At 37.3% G+C, this 25818-nt stretch overlaps 2 protein-coding genes across 3 annotated transcripts in view; one reads left to right on the top strand and one right to left on the bottom strand.

Moving 5' to 3' along the window:
- Positions 1-12167, top strand: part of LOC129277947 (complement C2-like) — a 34660-nt gene extending 22493 nt beyond the window's left edge. For both annotated transcript variants that reach the window (XM_054914136.2, XM_064110543.1), the window contains exons 16-17: positions 1988-2188; positions 10364-12167. In XM_054914136.2, coding sequence (XP_054770111.2) covers positions 1988-2188; positions 10364-10776 — 614 coding nt within the window. In that variant the 3' untranslated portion in view covers positions 10777-12167. The remainder of the gene's footprint in view (positions 1-1987; positions 2189-10363) is intronic.
- Positions 12168-18488: 6321 nt separating this feature from the next.
- Positions 18489-19478, bottom strand: LOC129277465 (rhodopsin, GQ-coupled-like). Its single transcript, XM_054913637.1, has one exon. It carries the CDS (start codon positions 19476-19478, stop codon positions 18489-18491), a length of 990 nt encoding a protein of 329 aa, XP_054769612.1.
- Positions 19479-25818: the final 6340 nt, after the last annotated feature.

Here is a 25818-nt window from a genome sequence, read left to right as displayed (position 1 = left end):
TGTGAAATTCATCAATATAAAATGTGTTTTTCCAGAATCAAAGGAACGCTTGATTCAAAGGAATTGGGACGCCATCAGAACATTGATAGACCGAGAAGAATAGGGGCATTTGTCAAAAGTAAATAAGGGCATAATACGGCAATTAATTTGAGGTTAAAAGGGATGAATTTCATTATCGAAAGAAAAAGAAGTAGCGAAAAGGACAAATCATGATTTGAAAGGGATTATGCGATTAAAGGATGCACTTGCAGAAGGAACCAGAACACTGAATATAGAAATTGGGCGCTCATCTGGCACAAAAAGAGTGATTTTTAAGGACAACTTATCTGATATGAAGAACATACACCCATCATGAAAAGGCAAAATGGCACCCGTTAACACATAAAACGGGTGAAAGGGGCACAGAACACGTTCGTGAGGGGCATTTGTCTTGGGTATAAAGGGGCACTGCTTCTAGAAAGGGCACTTACAAGAAGGCAAGGGGGCACTTGCTCACGCGTAAAACGGGTCCTTCTCAGGTGAAAGAGGAACAGAACACGTTCGTGAGGGGCACTTTTCTTGGGTAAAAAGGGGCACTGATTCGAGACAGCGCACTTACAGGATCGCCGCCATGTTATGAAAGCTTGTCTGGTATACCAATCTGCAGTATTCTATTCAAATAAAGGAACCGTTGCATATACAAGATGACACCAAATGTGTGTTTCTTCGGCTCTTTTTTTTGGGGGGGGGGGGGGTTATGACGCCATTGAATCTGGATTGATGCATTGAAGAAAAAAAAAAATCATCACGTCAAAGAATGCCTCCTGATAATCCAAGCGCAATAATTTGGGCCTACCTCATATAACTTATTTGTCACAAGTTACTCATTTCCCAACGCATTAAGACAGTTCCCAACAATTGAATCTTTCAAGAAGTCTCAAACTTGGTTTTAGGCAACTGCCTTCATATAGGTGTGTTATTGTATGTTTTGTTTTTGTGTTAATTAGGTAATTGAAATGGTAAGCGCTTTGGTTCATTTAAGGAAAGGAGTTATACAAATTGGGTTTATTGACTTCCAAATTTTCGACTCAAGACAATGTATCCCCCATGGTGAGAACTGAGAAGACATAAAAGAAGACACCTGCCAGAAGTCGACAAATTGCCGGTGTACGAAGGATAACCAATATGCTTTTAAGTAAGAAATCGATTTTTAAATTAAGTTTGAATAAAATATATTCAGTCACGAAGAGGGGATGGGTCGGGGATCCACCTTCCTGAACGTTTTTCATGAAAAAATAAAAAAATAAAAACATGATCTACGCGAGAATGATGTGTAACAATATCTCGCAGATCCTACCCTCTATCACTAGTCAACATTGCTGCCTTCACACTGACCTGGCCACGGAGGATTATGTATTGTTACTGGGGGTGCTGTGTTCCCGATGGGTATATACTCGAATTATAAAGTGATACCTATGTGCCGCACCAATAACGAAAATCGGGGGTCTCTCGAACTGCTCTAGTATCAACGATTGCGAAATGCAATGTTTTTGAGCGGCATAAATTCGGTGTTTAGGGGGAATATGCATGAAATTGGTCATGATGTTTCTGGGCGATAAACCAACCAGCGGCCTCCGAATTGCTGTCGTTGGCTGCCGTTGAACGCAGTCAAAGGTACTTTGCCGATGTGTTTCGCTGAGTATGAGCGGGCACTGGAACGGGAAACTCCAAATTTGAGGTTCTCTGGAAAGGGGAAAAATAGGAATTTCAATGGCTTTCTAAATTGGTGATGCTCTGGAACGGAAATTTAGGCTAAAAAAGGGGGCCTCGACCGCGGCACATACGTATCATACATATATACCAATACCCCCCCCCCCCCGGGGAGGCTGTGACAATGCTCATCACCCCCATAACAATAGAATAATCCTTCGTGGACAGGGCCCTATGCCTTTTTCTTGCATTATTCAATCACTATTCCATGCAAATGTGGCTCATATTCAAAATACAGGTATGGTTAAACGATCAGACGAAAATCTGGAGAGAGCACAGTCTTTCGATGTGGTTGAAGTGAGAAAGCACCCGGATTACTACAAAGCCAATGACGGCGCAGATCATAACGACATCGCCCTCCTACGTCTTGATCGTCCAGCAGAGCTCAATGAACATGTTCGGACCGTATGTCTCCCACCACCTTTATCGAGAAAAACTGGTAAATCTGTAAATTTAGATTTTTTTTAAAGGGGAATCAAATATTGGTCATAAATGTTATGCGAGAGAGGAGAAAGAAAAATAAAAGAGATTGGTGAAAATTTGAAAGAAATCGGGCCACCAATAAGAAATTTTTTTAAATGAGATCCCTGAGATATTGGCACCTGGGTAAGTAAATTAGGACAAGTGCTGGGACAACTGTCCCATATACCTTACAACTATTACACTCTAAATTCCAAGGATTTAAAATAAATCCAGATCGGCTGTGAATAGTGATCAGCCGAATTTCGAATTTATTTTAAATCTTAAGTATTAACTTTTAAATCGCAGAAGATTTAAATTCAAATCTTTTAGAATTATATTTAAATCAAATATGTTTAGATCTGAACTAATATTCGGCTGGTCACTATTTACAGCCGATCTTGATTTATTTTAGATCCTTGGAATTTAGAGTGTATCAGGGATTTGTGGTTTTCTCCTAAGTACCCTTTCCCTTTGGGTAGTAATAAAAATATAAACAAGGTATAGCGTGTTGTTTTATGTTTTCATGAAAGAAAAATATAATTTGAAGTGAAACTTTTTTCAACGACATTTTAGCCATTTTATATTATGTCTTGGAGTAGGCCTAAATGGAAGAGTAGTCCTTGCCTTACATCACTACCGCATCACTATGACATCACTAATGTGGCCACTTTGAGGTCACCATGGATGTAATGATTAACATTTTTTTACAGCGTATAAAAATTCATAATGTTCTTATTAATCGATATTGTTCAACCTGTCGTATATCTTCGTGTCTGATTTTTATTTTTCCTCTAAAAACAACTGTTTATTCGGGCTGAAGCACTCTTTTGGGTGCAACTTAGTCAGTTTCATCGATTTGTTGGAAGCATTTAAGTATTCAAGAAAAAGTTTTGATATCAATGTCGCCAACTTGAAGAATAACTCCAAGCTTTTTCTCACACACCTGCATTGTTAAAGCAATCATTAACTTTAATGGAATCTAGATAAGTATATAGTTACGCGGCTAGTATATAAGTCAAGCGTACAGCACTTCATTTGCCATTATACATGTTATATGACATTGACTACTTTAAAATTTTCAAGTTGAGTGAACAGATAAAATAATAGCTGCATAAATAGCTGTATTTACTGTACTTCTGGTCTTTTAGAGAGTGTTTTTATTTACATAATAGAAGAAGACTTTGTACTTAATTCTCAAACTTCTTTTCGTTTCGATAGATTGATTTGATTTTTTTCCTTTCTCTTTTATCGAAATGGTACAACAATTTCCTTGTGTTATATGTAGTAAATGTATTAAAGCAAATAAAAAAGCATTGCTCTGTACTTCTTGTCAAGCCTTGGTACTACATCTACTGTACTGGAGTCTCTTAAATGACATACGAAGACCCAAATGAGAATTTTATAAATTGGGAGTGTTCTATATGTCTACTTAAACACCTTCCAAATTGTTTCGAAAATAATTCAAACCCTGATGTTGATGACTCTACCAGAACTTATCCAAAATATGACACTCAAAAAACATTTTCTTTGAAATATGAAGAACTTACTAGTAAAGGAATAAAATTTGTTCATCTGAATATTGTAAGCCTTTTAAAAAATTACGAGGAAATAAAGCAAATTCTTTTGTTGAATGATATTCATATTCTCGCTCTAAATGAGACTAGATTAGACATTTCTATTACAGATACAGAAATTTGTGTTCCTCATTATGCATTGCTAAGAAGAGACAGGGATAGAAATGGAGGTGGAGTGGCTATTCATGTTCACGAGTCTATCGAATTTAATGCGCTTAGTCACTCTTCGTTAGAAGCTTTATGTATAAAAGTTAGTTTAAAGAACACAAAGCCAGTTTTATTTGTAAACTGGTATAGGCCATCAAATTCGAAAATTGAACTGTTTAGTTCCTATGAGGACCTATTAGTATTTGTTCATAGTTTCAATTGTCAGCTCATTATCATGGGCGATATAAACTGTGATATAATGAAAAAACCTTTTGAAGGATATACAAAGACCTATAATCAAATTAATTATATATATTGTTTGAAACAGGTAAATAAAAAGCTGTATACCAGAGTAACTGACAGATCTAGCACTCTTGTTGATCATATGCTAACTGATTGTCTTGATAAATTAACTCGTATGGTGTCATTCAGAATGGTATGAGTGATCATTAAGCCAGTTATCTGATATGGAAAGGTAAACATACTTGTTCAGAAGAAACGGTTATATCGTTCAGAAAGTCGAAAAATTTTGACTTAGAGACTTTCAAGATGGATTTAAGTAATCAAAATTGGGAGAAAGTCAAAGAATGTAGTAACGTCAATGATGCAACTGATGAATGGGAAAGATTGCTTCTAGAATTAGTGAACAATCATATGCCAATAAAGACAAGAAGAGTAAGGAGAAAGAAATCCCCTTGGATGAACAATGAAATACTGTCATTAATGAAACAGAGAGATAAAGCAAAAGTAAAAGCCAAAAAGAGAAATAGTGGTGAATTATGGAAACTATATAAACGTTTAGAAAATAGAGTCACCACTGCTGAGATAAGGAAATCTAAACGGAAACATATCTGTGAAAAGTTATCTGAAGTTACCAATAGAAATGGGTCTTGAAAAACACTTAAAAGTATTATTGTAATTCTCAGAAACACTTTCCCTAAACAAAATTCAAATGATATTGCTATTGAGTTTAATAATCATTTTGCAAGTATATCTTCTAACATTGCTAGTACTCACAACAAAGCTAAGAATAGACTCGATTCTTAGGATATTAGGTCTCCTAACAGGAAATTTGAATTTTTATATGTATCACCATCTAGTGTCTTGAAGCATGTAATGTCAATGAAAACTAAAAAGTTAGCTGGTTTTGATGGAATTTGTTATGTTTATGATCAAGGAATCGATAACCGAAATGATTGAACCCTTTACTTATTTGATTAATAAATCATTATCAGAAGGAATAGTGGCTGACAAAAGTAATACCCATACACAAAAAGGGAGACAAATTAGATTGTAATAACTACAGGCCGATCTCACTCGTTGTTACCTTGTGCCTCCAAAGTTTTGGAAAGAATAGTTAAAAAAAAGTTACTCGATTATTTGAAGATGCATTCCTTGCTTTGCCAAAATCAGTCGGGATTTCGCTCAAAACACTCCACTGTAACCGCAGTCACAGATGACTGGTTCAACACAATAGATAGTGGCTCCTACGTTGGCACTATTTTCGTAGATTTGCAAAAAGCTTTTGACATGGTCAACCACTTCTTATTTAAAAGCTTGAGTCTATTGGTGTCAAGGGTAAATAATGACAATGGTTTACTAACTATTTATCCAACAGGAAAATTAGAACTTGTATCAATAATGTACTTTCTGAAGAAAAGGCGATTACTAAAGGTGTACCATAAGGTTCTTTACAGGGACCGCTGTTGTTCATCATTTTTATAAATTACATAAATTTTGCTTTCGATGAGTACAAAGTTCATCTTTATGCAGATGACACGGTCATTCATTATTCGCAATGAAAATCCTTTAGTTTTGGAAAATGTCCTAAATAAAGAGTTTAAAGGTCTGGTAACGTGGATGAATAATAACAATTTAAAGATCAATTACGACAAAACTGTATGCATGTTACTCGGAACCGGCAACATGCTTAACAACATTCTCTTTTGAATATAAGATGTTAAGATCAGCAGCTGTCTCAAGTAAATGGCTTTAAATATCTTGGTATTCATGTAGATGATAAATTACGATGGGATATTCACATCGAAAAGATGTGTAGCAAGATTAGCAAAATGGTCAGTTATCTAGGTAGATTAAGACAGTATGTGAATATGACTGAACTTAAATTTATATATAAATCTATCTTATTGCCCCATTTTTATTATGGAGATGTAATTTGGCAGTCTATACCAGCAAAAATTGTTAATCACAACTGCAGAAAATCCAAAACAGGGCTGGACGGATAAAAACCTATGTTAACCCATGCTCTCATACATCTACAAACAGCCGCCTTGACTGGTATACAAATATTCAATGTTGATGAGTGCGATCGTTCCGAATATTGCATGAGTGTGCATGTTGAAACAGTCTATTCAACGACGCGAAGCGGAGTTGAATAGACTGTTTCAACTTGCAACGAATGTAATATTCGGAACGTCGCACGAATACAACATTGAATATTTGTTTTATACAACACCGATAGCTACTTTAGACTAGATCTAGATAGGCTAGATCTATAGGTCTAGTCTATGACTAACGCGCATTAGGTCTTATTTTGCTTACAATGTTGTCTTTTGAGCGTCAGTAGATTTACTCCAGTAATCCCAGGAGAGTCAAGTATTTTCAACATAGATCCATAAAGTCATAGATCCATAAAGTCCAATTTGTGAACGAATTCCATAAAACCCAGAAGGAAATCCAGAAGGTACGCAGCCGTACACTGGGAATAATTTGCTTAGCAACGTACGTACGCGCATTGTGTTCAGCTTAGCAACGTGTATGCGCAGTGCTACGTACATCGGTCAGAGATTCGAAAACGTGATTACGTATTCACTTAACATGTACGGGGCATGACCATGAGTTCAGTGTGCCCAGGGTTCTTGCAGTGCTGGCTCATTTACTTCAGCGTGCTATAGTCGACTATAGCACGAGCGTGCAATAGTCGACTATAGCATGGCTAGCATATCTTAGCGTGCTATAGATGATTCCTCCGAATGTCACGTGACACGCTTTCATCCAATCAGCTGTCAAGGATCTATCCATGTGTTGTATAACAAGCTCTATTTGACAGGCAAAAAATACATCTGCTACTCTTCACTTATAAAGTATTAAATAGCTTGACCCCAGAATATTTGAAAGACAGATTCGGTTTTAAATCTCTTCCATATTCCCTCCGAAATTTTAACATGGTTACATTACCTAAACCAAATTCAAATTATTGTAAAAGAACATTCGTGTACAGAGTTTCCTCAGAATATAATAAATTACCCACTAATCTGCGTCAACTTCCCACTCTAACTAAATTTAGAAATCACCTTCATGAACTTTACACACTATCTGACTATAGCTTTTATTAAGTTGTACCTCTTGTTTATGTTTATATATATTTTAATTTTCATATATGTTTTACTTTGTTTGATTTTAGTTTTGTTTTGTAATTCGTTATATCATTATCAATGGATTATATTTCATGTTATGATTTGTCATATTAATTGTCTTACATTGCACTGGCCCCATGCAAGAGTAGCAGCAACAATTATAATTGCAGCTGAATATGGGCTACCAGCCGTAATTTTATCTTGCTTGTACAGCGCGTCCCAAAAAAAATGTCCCTCTGATATGCGGCTAAATTACTTCAAAAAATAAAAATTATTCTCAATGAAATGTATTAATTTAGGAAGCTCATATCATGTTCTAACTTCTATAAAAATTTCATTAATCTCGCTTCTGTGGTTTTGAATACACAGTCTATTATTTAACAGTGGTGCTTTTCGGCCCATTCCAAGTTTGCATGTATGCAGCACTGCTGTGTGTTCTGCACTTTCTAGCATATCAACCCCCTTTGAAAGTTCTGACCAAGGAATTCCCTGATCTGACCAGGGAAATCTCCATGATCTAACCAGGCTCGTCAAATCACAACCTTGAGCATGTTCAGAAGGGAAAAAACAATATTTGACAGTTCATTTCACATTTGATAACAGGAGATGCACAATGATTAGGACAACAGGTCATGTCTGTTTCATGCCTAATTCATGCCTAATACTGCATTTTTGTTTTCATTATTTTTTTAGTTAATAAGCTACTGTGGTTAAGTTAATCCAATGTAACTTTAAAAAAGTCAAATATTTCTCTGGTAAAGTTCCTTTTCGCAAAGGGTGATTAACTTGTGGATTACCCTTTATTTTTCAGCTTATTTTACTCATCCATCATTCACATTTTCTTTCCAAGATGTTGCACTGATCCCCCTTATCAATCATCAAACAATCTTAATTTTTATGTTTCTATCCTTCTAAACATGCCAAAGTTTATGATTTGATGAGCCTGGATATGATAAGGGAAATGTCCCTGCTCAGATCCTTGGTGTAAAAATTGGAGTTGATATGCCATACACAATGCAGAAATGCATCAATGCTGCAAACTTGGAATGGGATAAATGCACCACTGTTATGTAACAGAGTGTGTATTCAAAACCGCTGAAGCGTGACCAATGAAATTTTCATAGAAGTTAGATCAGGAGATGAGCTTTCCACTCATGAACATTTATTTGAGAACACTACCACATTTTAGAATTAATTCAGCCCTATGTCAGAGGGACATTTTTTTTGGGACGCGCTGTATATACTGTACATATTTATTTGTAAAAACAACAACTGAATTATTTATGAGCATTCGATCAGAATCCTACAAAGAGTCTTTGAACAAAAGAGAATAGTTCAAGAGCTCTTTTTATAGATGCACTGCAGCCAAATTCATATTTTTATCAAATATGAATTAAACGTTACAATAATGATCTTGAAGCTGTCCAACGACGTTTTACTCGTTTTTGTTTTTCATACAATGATGCAAAAAATCTGACATACACAGAACGTCTGACAATTTTGAACATCTCACCGTTATACAATAGATTGATTTACTTGTCAACTTCTTTTATGATTAAATGCCTATTTTGTTTGTATAATATGCCACAACATATACTACCATGCCCAATGAAAAGGAAACTAGATGCATTATTTTTTACTCATGAATTTGCCCGATGCAATGCTTTAAAATATACTTGCTTTCATAGCTTTGCCCACTTCTGGGAAACGATTCCTAGGGCTGAGAGAGACCTGTGCCTGGAACCAAATGTCAACATAATTCTTAATGCTCTTCGAGAGCTCTTATGTAACATGCCTCCAATTGAAAAGGCATTTTAAACATTTTTTTTTAATTCAAACATTGCAATTTCTTCATTCTAGCCATCAATCGTTTAAGAAAAAAAAAATGTTTATCAGTAATTGCCATCCCACCCCCCTCTACACTAATTCTACCTCTCTCTATTTCCATTCAGGCTCCCAACCTCTCTTCTTATCTTGCTTTCACCATTTCTCCTTTTTCACTTTTATCCAGCTTTTGTTTTCTTTCTTTCCTTCTTGTTTCCTCCTTTTCTTCCTCTCCTTTTCTTTCTTTCTTTCTTTCTTTCTTTCTTTCTTTCTTTCTTTCTTTCTTTCTTTCTTTCCTTCCTTCCTTCCTTCGTTCCTTCTTTCTTTTTTTTTCTTTCTTTCTTTAATATTCTTTCCTTCTAATTTAGCAAATTACGTATTCAAATGTCATTTTTATTTGTTATTTGTTGAACTGTATTTTAATGTTAGTGTTCTTTTTTTAGCACCAGCTAATGAGGAGAGTCTTTTAACAGAAACTTGATTTCTTTTGATAATCCCCAGGCATTAGCTGGTGTTCATTCCCTTTTTTGAGTGTTTTTTTTTTATTTGATATTGTATGTTGGATGTTGTATGATGATTATTTTAAATGTAATGAATTTGACTATTGTTATGAGTATGTGTACCTGGAAATGAAATAAAATAAATAAAAATAAAATAATTCATATACAATGAAAATATGGGTTTTGTGCAAATTAACTTATGCTGCCGCGTACATTACGTCATACTCTAGCACAATCGTGCAAATTTCTGTTGAGAAACGGCGGCCGAGCCCCCCCCCCCCCCGCGACTGAATAGGTTCAATATAGCGATACTAGAAGGGTTTCAAAAGGTTTTACGGATTATATTCAACGATTCGGTAGCATAATGGTCCACCAACAATTGTCCCAGAAAGATCGTCTGTTTCATATATATTTTATGTTCCAAATCTTTGTAAAGTATTGAACAAATATGTTGAATCATGCAAGTTATCTTAAAGAGATTTTCCGCGTCGACAGTCCCTCGTGCCTGTTTTGACATTATGTGACATTTTAGTTCACCCAATGAGATGGGGGTTGCACAGGGTTTATTTCTAGTACTATTATATTATTTTTTTTGCTTTATGAACGAAATTTCCCTTTTTTATTTTTTAATGGAAAGTAACCAAAGTTTTTAGTAATTGCAATCTGCCACACAGGATGTAACCATGATATATAATACATGCAATTTCATATTTCAATATTTCATGTGCAGCTAACTGGTTCGTGAGTCCCAACCGGACCGCAACAGTCACGGGATGGGGTGATACTACATCTGGTGGGGAATCCTCGTTCGGTCTTCTGCAAATCCACATACCACCCGTGAGCAACGATTTGTGTCAAGAAACATACAAAAGTAATTCTATAGGGATTACAGTCATCACAACATTTGAATTTTGCGCGGGATTCATACCTCAAATTGAAGATGATTTGGTGGCAGATGCATGCCATGGCGATTCAGGTGGCCCATTGGTCGTTCCAAGGTTTGCAAACAAACTGGGACGAGACAAATATAGGCAAGTCGGAATCGTCAGCTATGGTCCCAGTAATTCATGTGGAAAGACATTTGGAGTCTACACCAGAGTCCAACGATATATTGAATGGATTAATGGAATCATAAATACCTAAGAGAGTAGGTGCAGGCCCCGGGTGCAGGCCTTAAAATGTATGGAGGTGAGCTTAAGATGAAACGATTCCTATGCACATTCTTGTTTTACTTCAAACACACCCACACTATTCCACACTGTTTCAATCAAAGTAAGTCCAGATGAATACATTTATATATTTTTTTTCATCGTAATTTGACTTTTCCTGGATAAATCAAAACATACATCAGTTTACACCCACACTATATTTTACATACACAACAACACCTATCTTCTCTGTGTGAGTGTCTCAATTAATTCAATTCTTTATTTCATTTCCATTCAAACATAATACAAAGTGATATATCCCTCACACACCAAACCCCACACAAAATTGGTTAAACAAGATAATAAAGCCTACATAGTTTCTGACTTTATTGATTGGTAAAGTGTTGACAACATTTTTCATGAAAGTATTATTAGAATATCATTACAATCTAAATTGTAAAGAAACGAAAATGTGTGCTCATACGGGTTACACAAAGTCACGCTCAACCTAGGCTCATCAGAGAGATTTCTATATAAACATGCCCACAAAGAATATGTATAGTCTGGGCAATATCTCCTGAATCACGTACCGCAGTATCATATGTGTAGTACTTTTTTTTGCAAAATTAAAATTTTCCTTTTACTCTCATTTAACTCTTTTAGGTTTTTTTTCAAACCTAAATCGTGTATCAATTCATTCCATATGCTGACTGTTAAATCCCAATTGGATTTTTCTTGAATAATTTTGCATTGTATTTTAAGCCTATTGTATTGTATGGTATTATACGCAAGTAACTTCATGTACAGTTTGTATTATAATCTTGAAATATCCACGCATTGTCATTAGATAACTTGTCAAAACTCAGAGCCATGTTTTTTTCCAACGGGAATTCGATAAGCGGCTATTCATTACCGATCCTTGAATGCGGTGAATAGGCGTTATGAAAGGACGCATCTGCGCATGTCGTCTTTAAACCCGACTCCCAGTCAATAGACGTCGCATAGACTTTTGACAAGTTGCCTGAGAAACGATAACCAATAAAAGCCAATGAGGAAACTTACTCGTTAATCGTCGTTTTTCTTTCATTATTATTAGGCAGATATGATTATGATTCTATATATGGTAAGACTAAGACGGTAAAAACAACGATTTTGAAATATTAGCCATGATGAATATCATACTTTATGTGGCTTTATGGAGGCGGTACATTGTGATCTTTGTCTTCTTTCCATTACGTTCTTATGCTCATCACTTTGTAAATGATTCCACTTAATTTGTTTTTGTTTCTTCTTCAAATATTCGTATTGAAATATCTATACTGCATTAATGGAGCGATTTATTTTGAATAAAATATCTGAAAAATAGTTCGGATAAGAAAGACAGCATGTGAAAGTATGTTATGTGTCTTATCTATTTATGTATTCATCCCCTTGGCGGCCTTTTGAAATTATTATTTTGTTCTGTCCTTGAACGCATTTTGTGTAGGCCTATGTACAATTAATGAACAAATTAATGAGAAAATAATAAAGATTCATTTGTCTCGTTTTTCTTAAAAGAAGAAATAAACATCTGACACCATCTCATCTTCTGACAAAGGAATGAGAAAAGTTATAGGCTTATAATATTCATGACTCAAGACCTACCTTTTCCCCTTTTTTTCAAATTATATTAATCTATATATGAAATTTGGGATGTAAACATAACTGACCGATTTGAAGTATAAACTATTGTAGAATTATTCTATGTCATTAGTTATCACATGAGGCAACAGCCGTGTGCGGTAAAGCTCGAGATTTGTGCGTTTGGCAAAGTAAACGATTTTTCAGTTGAGCGCGCGCAACCAATTATTGATTAGGATACATTTATGTATAAGACCAGTGGCATATATACCGTGGGTCACGGCATAAGGGGGGGGGGCATCAGAAAATTTAGGGCCACTTAGTGGGCTCAATAGCCATGTACATATTGGCCTTATAGAGACAATTTAAAGACCTAATAGAGACATTCTAAGGACTGTGTTGAAATGTACCGCACTGATCAAATAATGCGAGCGCGAAATGCGAGATGAAATCTTATTTATATTCAGACCTTAAAAGGGGGACATTAAAAGCAATTTTTTGTAATCATGATAAGTACCTGTCTCACTAAACAAACAATGCGAACGCGAAGCGCGAGCTAAAATGTTTGTATATATTGACCCCAAACAGGGAAATTTTAAGGACTTTTTTAAGGAATTCATGACGAGCATACATATCTAAACATAGTCACCTAATGCAAGCACCAAGTGCGTGCAGAATTATTTTTTTACATTCAGACCAGAAAAAATGATATCTTAAGGAATGTTTTTAGGAATTCATGAAGTGCAGGCATATCTCAGCAATCTGCTAATGCGAACGTAAGCACATGCTGTAAATGTTTTATATTTAGACCTTAAACAGGGGGCAATCATTTTAAGTAGTCATGAAGAAGAAGCCCGTCACTACATAAAATAATAAAAGCTCGAAGTGCGAGGAAATATACTTGGTATATATTTACATGAAAACGGTGTGTTTTAGTACCATGTTATCCCCCTGAACAACATTATTTATATCATTAAAAAAACAATGCAAGCACCAGGAGTGATGAACTCATAATAACCTCAAAGCAAATTATGTTTCATGGAGCTATGAAAAAAATATTTCTTATTTAATATAATTTAATAATATATGTAACATTTTATGATAGTTTGTTCTTCCCCCACTACGTCTTTCTTTTTTCCTCTTTTTCTCCCTTTCCCCTGTTTTTTTGGCGGGCCAGCCGATTTGGGGGGGGGGGGCATGTGCCCCCCGTAGTTACGCCACTGTATGAGACTAAATAATCAGAAGGTTGTTTTGGGGGTAGGAACCAGGAACTCTCAGCAATTCTAGACTGAAGCAGATGAGAAGGACCCAGTTCATTAAATGTACTCTTATGGTAATAACTTTCATGAAATCCTAGACTTTGATTGGCTTATGAGCTTCGTAAACCGTGGCAGTTTTCATTTGATTTCAGAGTTACCATAATGGTATAACATTTACGAATTAGGGCATAGGGTGTATCACAGCTAGAGTGAAATGACTTTTTACAATTGGTCATTACTGATAGAGCTATGGGCGCAAGCACTTAATCAAGCCCCTCTATATTCTTTCGATTCTTTTCCAACATTGTGATGGCAATGTTATGTTTGTTAACAGAAGAAAGATTGCGGTCTGTTTCTCACAAACTTCGCAGTAAGGTCCAGAATAATCCAATAAGCCATTTCGTAGTTCCTCTCTGCGCATGATCAAAAGATTCTGCGCATGATCAGAGGAAGGTCAGTTGTACTAAAGTGACATGGTGGTTTAAAATCTAATGAGATAAGCACCAACTTTGATGTCTTGATTATTCATATATTCTTTTGAATTGTGTTTTTCATTTACATCCACAAAAAACAACAATGCGTCCACGAACGACTGGTATTTCACAGTTTGCCAAGTACATTGTGCAACATGCTATGATATACATTCAAAGTAGGAATGCAACAAATACCTTCATAAAGTGTTCATTGGTGTGCTATTCTAGTCACCTGGTCTATTCAATTTCTTCATCCTGCTATGTAAGGCATGCTTACTTAATATCTTGCTTTGAAATCTGCCTATCATAATGAAAGAAATGAAAGGTCATTTGACCAAAATTGTCCATGAAGTAACTACGAACTGGTCTATTCACAGCGACAAGAAAATCCATGTAGTGTCTCCTGGCGTGTTCCTTCATTGGCACAAGGAAACGAAGAGCAGGCTGCATAGAGATATTAGAGTACATTGCAAATAAACGATTTGGGGAACTAAATACAAAGACAATCTTGGGGCAGATCCAGCTATTAAACATAAAGGATACTGAAGACATTTTCAGACACGTTTTTTTTTTCGGGTGGGGGAAGTTCAAAAGACTCATGATAAAGTACAAGTTAGTTTTTTAGCTTACATAGTGGGAGCGAGAAGTGCTAGCTGAAAATTTAGATATTTTATGTATTTAAAGTTGAAAGTGGATCATTTTTCATCCTTGTAATAAAAAAGAATGTGTGTATCTAATGATAATATTATAATAATTTAAGATTAATATAGCGCACATAATTTATCTGTCGATAATGACACTCGAGGCGCACAATGAACAAAAGACAACTTACACAATGCAGAAAATGAAATCAGTAATACATATAATAGAACAAAAATTGGACAAGAAAAATTACACAATCAGATAAAGTTGGAAATCAAAATGGTGGCTTTCCAAATTTTGAATGATTAAATATGTGCAATTTCTTTTATAAGAAGCGTACTCGCCAAACATGATGCAAGGCTGCCTCTATGCAGTGCTGTAGTTATTAAGACAATAAAAAAAGAGTAACTTTACAAAGTAAAAAAAGTCGAAGAAGGCTCAATTTAATTTCTTCAGAGAGTGAAATATAATCATTATCATCTCCTTCTTTTTCTGTTGGTTTGATTGGAGATTAGTCATATTTGATCATATTTTAAATATTTAAAATATTGTATTGTTTCACTATTGTATAATTACTACCTTTTTGAGGAGAAGTTTATTTTTCTTTAGTATATCTCTATTATATAATATTGCACTAAAATAAAAGGATGATTATAATGATAATAATAATGGTAATGAATGATAAAAAACAATACTTATAATGATAATAATGGTGTGAAAGCATCATAATGTGAAAAGACAAAGATCTCTTCAGAAAAAAAAATCTCCAGAAAGCAATAGAGTAATAAGAAAAATTATGTTATGCCTACTTATGTTTCTAATCATAGAACAATCAAGTGCGAGTGTTTCTCTGAGAGCAAACATTACAAATATGCGTTATTCTGATGAACGGCTAGATATTGCCCTTGAATTTGACGTTTTAAGTCCTAAATTCGATCACTGTATGACATGCTTTATCGACATGATGGACCATTTGAAAATACGAAGCCCGACCGTCTAATTTAAAAAAGAAATGGGTTTGTAAACAACTTAGCATTGTTCAATCAAAATGTGGCGATAATAATCGACTTACTTTGACTGGTTTTAAAGAAAGTCGCCATTAATTAGCTCATTTTGAGTAGAGAAATATGATGCAAAGTTTCATTAGCGATATGATAAATCATGAAGATGGCCGCAGTATTTAATAGCGTGTAACTCTGCAGTTCATGATCATAAGTATACTATCTGGGTGTGAATCTGTCTGAGAAGTCAGGTGTGTGTGTATGTTAGTGTGTTTGAGCGGGGGTGCACACGTATGTGTGAGTTAAATCCTGTTATTGTGCACAATGTGCCTATATAAATTTTTTCCCTATTCGAGTATCTCCATCTTCTCTCTCAATACGACCACACACACACACACTCTCTCTCTCTCTTTCCTTTTCGCACATTTTCTCTTCTCCACTTCTCTATATCTTGCCTTTTCCTGTCGTACTCAGACATCTATGAAAGAACTATAATCATGAGAGATAATGTTTGCTTGATTTTATTTTACAGATCGAGTTTAATATCACCTTTCATCAGACAAGCTTTAAGCGCCCAATCATCCACAGTATACCTACAAAAATTTTCAATGGAAATCCGTTCCTGATATTAAGAAAAATAATGAATTGACTTGAAGAAATGGGACCAAATGAATTTGATTTTTTATTTTATTTACAAAATTAGACGACAGAGTAACCACACTAGGATTTGAACACCACCTCGTTACTATCATATAAAAGGATATACACTGTTGGTCATAAAGGTGGATTTTTTTTTTCAACAAATTTTCACAGCGTAATTATTACAACATGATTTGAATATGGCATTTATGGTGCATGATAACCACTTTACTTTATTATTCTGCCTTTTACACACGTTTGACAGTGATAATTTACAAGTTTATGTCCAAAGCGATGGATGTCATGAGCATAGAACAACAATGACGACAATATACAATAAATTAAAGGATCATGAGATATTCATTTTTAATCTCTCTCAGTTTTCCAGATGACTTCTTTTTTGTGATTTCATGGACAAATTTGCATCAAACTTGAGTCATTGTTCTTACTCAGTCACTAGTATCGGGTATGTCCAATCCTGGTACGAACGCTGGTTCGTGCAGGTTCGTGCAGACGTCGTGGCATGCTGTCCACTAGCTTGTTGATGACGTCAACAGGCATAGCGTCCCATTCTTCCCTCAGAGCATCTGCCAACTCCTGCAGATTTAGAGGAATGACCTCTCTGTCGTTGATGGCTCGGCCTAGGGTATCCCATGCATGCTCTATGGGGTTCATATCCGGCGAACAAGCTGGCCATGGCAACTGTACGACGCCCTCTGCCTCCAGGAATTCCCTTACTCCAGCGGCCCTGTGAGGTCTAGCGTTGTCATCCTGCAGTCGGAAATTGTGCCCATACACTCGTCTTGCATATGGAAGACAGTGGAACTCCAAGATATCCCTGTAGGCGGCGGCGTTGACGTTTCCATCCGGAACCACCAGTGGCGTTTTCCCTCCATAATGGATGCCGGCCCATATCATCACTGAGCCGCCTCCGCCTTGAGTCGTCTCGTGGATACATTCATCGCGAAGGTTTTCCCCGGCTAATCGACGAACCCGTTGTCTCCCATCCTTTCGGTCAAGGATGAACCGGCTCTCGTCCGTGAAGACCACATGTTGCCAATGTCCTGGATGAAGCCTTCTGTGCTCTCTAGCCCAAAGAAGACGAGCTACTCTGTGGCGAGCAGACAGGCGTGGACATTTGGTCAACCGTCGTGCTCGGTAACCATGTTGGAGCAATCTGCGATTAACGGTTGACCGGGAAACGTTGATCCCATGATATCTCCTCCACAAGCGAATAAGACGGCTCGTGGGCAATTTCCGGTTTCTGCAGCTGAAATTCAACAGTTGGCGATCATCTCTTCTTTTGGTCAATCTGGGACGTCCTGGAGATTTCCGTGGCTGCACATTCCCCGCCTCACGTTGACGTTTCAGGATCTTAGAGACTGCACTCTGTGATATCCCTAGGACTTCTGCGATATCAGTCTGCTTGTAGCCCTCCTGTCGCAGTGCTACCACTCTCTCGCGTGTTGCTGTTGCCGTTGGACCAGGCATAGTCCAGGGAACGTCTCTACCGATTTTTATTTCAAACGGTACAAGGAACTCGAAAAAATGCAACCTTCTTATACACAGTGCTAAATCAGGGAAAGGGACAGAATATCATATGCATAGGCTTTTATTGTCTACAACAAAAGAATTTATTACGTTATCCAAATTTATCATGTTAATATGTCACCTGTGTAATGGGGAAACATTATGTAATCACTCAATTACCATTTTGTATACGCGTAGCCTTTCAAATACCAACAAAACTGTCGATTTTTATTCAAAAATATCTTATTCCACCTTTATGACCAACAGTGTAGTTTATAATCGCTGGGATAACCTAACTGGCTGCATGGGCCCCGAACTATATGCACTTTTTGCAGTTCCGGGTGCACTTCTTTACTCAAATCCAATGTAATCAAAATTTATTTTAGCAGGAAAGTTCGAGACAAGTGGTGAAAGGCTTCAGTCAAATCAATCATGCATGTCAATGGCACCAACTTAAAATTTGAACAAGTTATAATACATTTTGGTCGGGTCTGGAGTCGGTCACGCAGGCGTGCATTAGCTATTATATAGCTAATCGACCAATCAGGTCTTGACATCATGCTTCAGTTGACGGCGGCAAAGGATGCTCTTAAAGGCCTCTTGAAAGTTAGGATGTTTCAGACCATAGATAATGGGATTGACAACGCTATTCGTCAACAAGATCATGTAGCTGTAAAGTGTGGCTATGCTTTGACCAGGGATGATTAAGTTAACGATGTGTGTCAGAAAACAGATCACAATAACACAGACCACGATGAAAAGATTCTTGGTGATCTCGATCTCCATTTTATTGATGCCTTTGATCTTCAGTGGTCGACCTTCTCGAGATACAGAAGACGTTGCACAATCATCCGTCTTAAATGATCGACCGCCATCAACAACGCCAATGACGTTTCGGATCTGCCTATTGTGACGCAAGACATGACGCAGAATAAGAATGTAGAATAATACTATTAGTATAAAGCCAATCACAAATGAAGATCCCTGACTATAGATATAGAAAAGGTTCGAATCTACCAAAAGGCATAATCTGTAGTATTTGGAGTATCCAAGTGCCCTGACTCCTAGTACAGTGGGTAAGACGATAAAGGTGAGCGAATATATCCAGATGATTATCACTAGTAGGACTACTTTCCTTGGAGCATGAATTCCCCGGTGTCCATGCACTGATCTGGTAATGACATACCAGCGTAAAACAGCAATAGCGAAAAGAGTAGAAGCGCTGCAACAGATACAGGTGAACATGGCTCCTGCAACAGCGGCGCAAACTTCTTCATGAAGAGGGTAACGTCCTGCTTTACTAAGGAGACCCAAACTCAAGAAAGGTTGGATCAAGCAAGTGGCAAGGTCGGCGAATGCGAGGTTGACTACCAGGATGTTGGTTACCGTACGAAGTTTCTTGGTGACGATCACGGATACGATGACGAGACCATTGCCACAGATTCCTATTACCGTCAAGGCAATCAATATTGATGCCACAGTCGCTCGATGATGGAAAGGTATCACAAACGTGTTATTCCCAGTAGCATTCATCATTAAACAGTAGGCTCATTCGTCTCGAGATCAAAAATAGAAATAATATTGGTCATGTAGGCCTAAATATGAATAATTGTAGTATTATCTTTTAAGTGGTGTGGAGAGGATCTTAACAACCAAGAAAGGACATGTATCGCGATTAGTGTTCCCATTTTCCCACTGATAAAATATGAGTTGTTGAGGGGGAGGGTACCCTTCCATGGTCATAATTATGACAACGTAATCAGTCAATGGTTTGATAAGCTTCTCAATAAGGTTCACATTATGTCAATATTAAACATATTTAATTGAGGGATCACTGCGACTGATAACACTCAAATCCCTAGTATAAAGAATGATAATAGAGAAAGGCATTACCATGACAATCACACACTTGATGGATGTATTTATTGATCGATTGGGCTACCCTTGCCTCTCTTCGTAACAAAAGAAAATGGTTTTTGTATGCTATACATCAATCATGCCAAGGATACTGGTATTACTTTTAATTTAAAATGAAATTTATCGTGGTGATCAACTCGGTTTTTGACCATCCAATCGAGGTCTATAGATCAGTGTTGGGTGATTAGAGACTTGTCATGTGACAGTGTTTGCTGTTGCGTATCTATTATGAAGTCTGGGTATGGACGTGGGAAGTATTTAGTGCTGGGGGTGCTTCGTTTGTTCGTCACTATAGGCAGCATCCCCTGGAAATTCAATTCAATTTATTTCCACTTTAAAAAGCAAAAATATATACAAAACAAAACAATACAATGTTCAATATATATTAGTATAGTGGGGGATCATAAAAAGCACAAAAGATGGCTTATTAGAAATAACCCCTTACAGTACAATTAAGTAAACAAAGATGAAATAACACAAATGACAACAAATAAATAATTATGATAGTATGCTAAATCGCAGTAATGTAACCAAAGTCCCCTTCATTTTGTAGTGAAAACTTCTTTTTTTTCTTTTTTGCTTGTCAGATTTCTCGTGAGCCAATTAAGTGATTTTGGTAGGGAAACCTTTTTATTTATTCATTTTTATTTATTTTTATTTATTTATCTAATTTTTGCTTTTTAAATCTAAACCAACACTCCCTGTATAAAAAAAAATCGCCTCAGGACCCTGAGTCTTGGGTAGGCCTAAATATTAAGTTGCACCCCCCCCCACTGCTTCTATACTGCACTGGCCTATCTCCTTTATGGTGGGGAATGGGAATTAAAAATTCTAATTTTAAATCATGTAACGAAATTCCTGCAAGAAACTAAAAACATCCCACTGATATAAATTAAACAGTAGGGATGGCAAACAACTTAACATTGATCTGAAATAGTTTTCTGTCAACAGATTGAAAGTCAAATGAAAGAAATTCTTTACAATTACTAAAGGCTTTGTTCCACTGGTGTATGGTAGGGGTGTGTTTTAAGGGGTCGTGCACCCCCCCCCCCCAAAAAAAAGTTTCAGGATCGAGAAAAACTTGACATTTGCCGACATTGGCACAATGTTGGCCCAATAAAGGTTTGCTAAAGCGGGAAGGGGGCGGGCAGCGGGGGTCAAAAAAGTGATTTGCCCACATTTTGTGTGAAGGGCGGAGAAAACTATGAAACTCTGATCATCAGTCTTGGTCGTCCGATCGTGATCTTAAGCGCGATAAAAATATGTTTTTATTGCAATTTTCTAAACAAATCTAAGCAAATAATATGCACATCAGATCTGTAAAGTGTACGCTTAGAAAAAGTAATGAAAGGCAGGAAATGTTTTGAAGTCTTAATTCAAATATAAATCACTAGAAATAACTAAATATAGAAACAAACAGAGATACACAGAGAGATAGATGGCAATATGATAGTATCAAAATAAAACATACATTGTGAGGACCAAGCGCCCCACCCCCCGTCATTTTGCACCTGTTGGATGAATAATAATTATTGTTTTCTGGGGTTGCCACGCAGTCAAGCTTTGCTTATAGTGGCAACCCCTGCAACCTTCTAACAATCGATATACACTACTCAAAAAAAGTTAAGGACCACTTTTTAATGTGTGTATACAATTTTCAAACCGGGTGTTGTATTTCTAGAAATACCCGAATATGGCTGTCTTGAATCTCCTCAAACACCCTGTAACAATTTCACACATGGGTGGTTTCAGTTGTTGCATGATGTCTCTCGCATTATTGCATATCCTGAAAAGTGGGCCCATTGTGAAGTGGTACAAATGTGGATTCAAATGCATTTTCTGTCTTTAGTCTCTACAATCAACAAATTGCTGACAACAGCAATGCCAAGATACAGCTGTCCAGGATGCCATCAAACACAATGAAATCAATTTCACACATGCAGTTCTTTCATGTCTCTTGCATCATTGCAATGTGCCCGTACAAAAGTGGCTTCCAAAGCATTTTCTGTCTTTAGTCTCTACAATCAACAACTTGCTGACAATAGCAATGCCAAGATACAGCTGTCCAGAATGCCATCAAACACAATGACATCAATTTCACACATGCAGTTCTTTCATGATGTCTCTGGCATCATTGCAGTGGGCCATAAGACAAGTGTCTTCCAAAGCATTTTCCGTCTTTAGTCTGTACAATCAACAACTTGCCTACAACAGCAATGCCAAGACACCACCTAAGTGAAACAGATGTAGCCAGAGCCCTAGGGATGCTGGAAGCTGGCCTCAGTCAGCGAAGAGTAGCCAGAATGATGGGCGTGTCACACAGTGTCATTAGCAGAGCAAATCAAAGACACCGAGAGACAGGGCTATACTCCGAGAGACCCCGCAGTAGCCGACCAGTTTCGACAACCCCTAGAGATGATCGCTACTTGACGAATCTCAGCCTCCGCAACCGCTTTCACAGTGCACGCCGCCTCAACAATGACTTCGCTGCAGCAACTGGAGTGATTGTTTCCACTCAAACAATCCGTAACCGACTTCACAGAGCCAATATGCATGCCAGACGGCCAGCTCAGTGTGTCCCACTCACCCCTGCTCACAGAAGAATTCGTCTCAACTGGGCCCGGGAGCATGTCAGATGGACCAGACAGCAATGGCGTAGAGTTCTGTTCACAGATGAGAGCAGATTTTCCCTTGACCACAATGATGGACGTTCGAGAGTCTGGAGGCGACCAGGAGAGAGATTTGCAGACCCCTGTATTGCAGAACATGACCGTTATGGGGGAGGCAGCGTCATGGTGTGGGGAGGCATCACCTACGCCAACCGTACTCGTCTCTACGTGGTCCCAGGGGGAGCAATGACAGGAGTGAGGTACAGGGATGAGGTCCTTGAACCTATAGTGGTGCCATTTGCAGAAAATGTGGGACAAAACATCATTTTCATGGATGACAATGCCCGTGCCCACCGAGCTAGGGTGGTGACCGAGTTCCTTGAGGGCCAGGGGATTGAGCGTATGGAGTGGCCAGCGAGGTCCCCGGACTTAAACCCGATAGAGCACGTCTGGGACATGATGGGGAGGAGTCTCGAGCAGCTCGAAGCCCATCCACTTGGACTGCAGCAGCTGGGTGTGGCTCTGGAGGCTGCATGGGATGCACTGGACGTCAGAGACATCAATCGCCTCATCAGCTCCATGAGACAGCGCTGTGAAGCCGTTATTGCTGCAGGATCGAGGTGGTCACACTCGTTACTGAACTGCCTGAAAGACACTCAGACATTCGTTTTTACCACTTCATGTCGGTAGCTGATACCCCTCGGGGCCCACTTTTCAGGATGTGCAGTGATGCGAGAGACATTGTGCAACAACTGAAACCACCCATGCGTGAAATTGATTACAGCGTGTTTAAGGACATTTAGGACAGTTGTACTGAGGTATTTCCAGAAATAAAACACCTTGTATAAAATCTTTATGTACGTTTTAAAAAGTGGTCCTTAACTTTTTTTGAGTAGTGTATATTAATAGAAAATGCAATTATGTTCGATGTTTTGCTTGTCAGTTATACGTATATTATTATTGTATTTTCTTTGTTAATGTGTTTATGAAAAAGTGTTGCAGAAACCAATAAATGAAATGAAATGAAGTAATTAAATAAATTAAAAAATAAAACACGATAAATAGACTTATAAACTGTCAAGTTTTTCAGGTCAAAATATCAAAAATTTCAGCTCGCGCTTCGCATCATTAATTTAGGCCTTGTTAGATATCTACTTTTGTTTGTAAGAATAAAAGATTAAATGTCCTTAAAATTTTAGACTTTAGTGGGGACTATAATCCCCTAAAGAAAAAAAAATCAGCTTTTAGCTTCCGTCCGGGAATAATGGGAGTGACAATATTTATCTCACCCCCTCCCAGGGACCTGGGAAGCGGGGGTGCTGGGGGTGCTGCGTGTATTATTTTCCATAGGCAGCACCCCCACGAAATCAGGTTCCTCGTGTATTTTTAAAAATATGTTGTAATGTACATAATTATCACATCCAACAATCGCAAATCATTTACATAGTCTTTCACATATTCCAATAACATCCCTCCTATAACGCGACTCAATCAATTTCCGGCATTCCGATACAGACGTGGTCGTGCGCGATACGTGATAACCATAGTTTATACACTACTCGATAGCAGGGAGGGACATATGGGATACGGGTGTAGTTGGACTTGAAACTTCCAGGTTTTATGTCGAATCAAGTGTGCGCGCCCCCGACCGCCCGTGTTTTCTATAAACAATTACAAGTCAGACAATACAAATCAAATTTCACAGTCTTTTTCGCCCTGCCCTATGGCCACCAGATGCTGGTGGTGAAGCACATCCAAAATTTGGGGCTGCTGCATGTGTTATTTTCCATAGGCAGCACCTCCTGGAAATCTAGTGGTAAGTTGATAAATGACAGAAATGTAATGAAAATGAACGACGTTTTGTAAATCCCCCCACTTCAGAATTTTCCGATACAGTACTTAAAATGGTGTTTAAATTCACCCTTTTTTCAGATCGGAATATCAAATATTTTCTGCTCGCGCTTCGCGCTCTCATTATTGATTTTATAATAAAAAAATGTATTTAGAATGCCCAGATACTAGGTCTAACTCTAAACACGCGCACGCATGTTTATTCAGATACGCAGCTTGTTTTGGGGTTACTCCTGGCTGAAATATTTATATCAAATACAATTTTATGAAAATCTGATAACAAATAGTTAAGTTATTCAATTCTAAAGTTTAGCAATATTCTATGAATATGGTGATATGCATGTCGTCATGAATATTTAATAGGTGGGTTGACATGGGCAGAAATCTGTCCCCAAAGGTAGGCGGACCAGGGCCTGGAAAATTTGACAAGCAAAAAAAAAGGTTATTATCACCCTAAATTTAGGTCATTTTAACCCTAACAAAATTTGACAAGCCCCCCCCCCCCCAAAAAAAAAAAAAAAAAAAAAAAGGTTTTTACCCAAAATGTATGGTCATTGGGTCCAAAATACATGTATTATTTCGATTGTGAAGTGATGTATTTTTCTCCATGAAAGACCAAAAATAGTAGGGGGTGTCCCCCCGGGGGACATTTGATATTGTGTTCCCCTACTATTTTTGGTAGGGGGGACACGTCCCCCTGTCGACCCCTCTGGGATTTCCGCCCATGTGGGTTGAAGATGTCACATCCCCACTATCCTTTTTTTTTTGTGTTATTACATGGAATCAAAATTGTTTCATTTTTTCATACCAGTGTGAATGATATGTATCACTTATAATGAAATAAGTTGCAGCAAAGAATGTCTAATAGACTAAATCAGTTGTCAATTCAACAGTTTTTGGTTCTTGAAGGGAAAATATTGAATAAACCTAATTTTATATAATAAAATACAAAAGAACAAGTAGGGATATGACATCATCAGTTTGCTCATTGAATATTAATGAAAACATGCTTAAAACTGTTTCACCGGAATAATGCTAATCTGTACAATGCAATAACTTTGATATTCCTTGTCGGATTTTAATCAAATCTTTATTCTTATGTTCGTCTGATTTTTCTGTATCTGTTCAAACCATATTACATTCAGTCTGGAGTTTCAGATCAGAATATCAAAAAATTTCTGCTCGCGCTTCGCGCTCGCATAATTAATGTAAGAATATATATCCAATACCCATCATTTTCTTGATTTACAAAACATGAATAGAACGTCCCGTTTATAGGTCTGAAATCTCAATTTTGTTTCCGCTCGCGCTTTGCGGTCGCATCAATTGTATAATTATATACCTAATCCTGTTCATGATTAGAAAAGTGCTTAAGATGTCCTGTTTTTAGGTCTGAAATTTCATTTTTATTTCCAATTGTATATTTCTATACCTATCCTGTTCATGATTAGAAAAGTGCTTTAAAAGATGTCCTGTTCTTAGGTCTGAAATCTCAT

This window comes from Lytechinus pictus, chromosome 15 (genome assembly GCF_037042905.1).
Source record: "Lytechinus pictus isolate F3 Inbred chromosome 15, Lp3.0, whole genome shotgun sequence".
Lineage (NCBI taxonomy): Eukaryota > Metazoa > Echinodermata > Echinoidea > Temnopleuroida > Toxopneustidae > Lytechinus > Lytechinus pictus.
The sequence above is the reverse complement of the archived record's forward strand: the minus strand, read 5'-3'. Positions and strand labels throughout refer to the sequence as shown.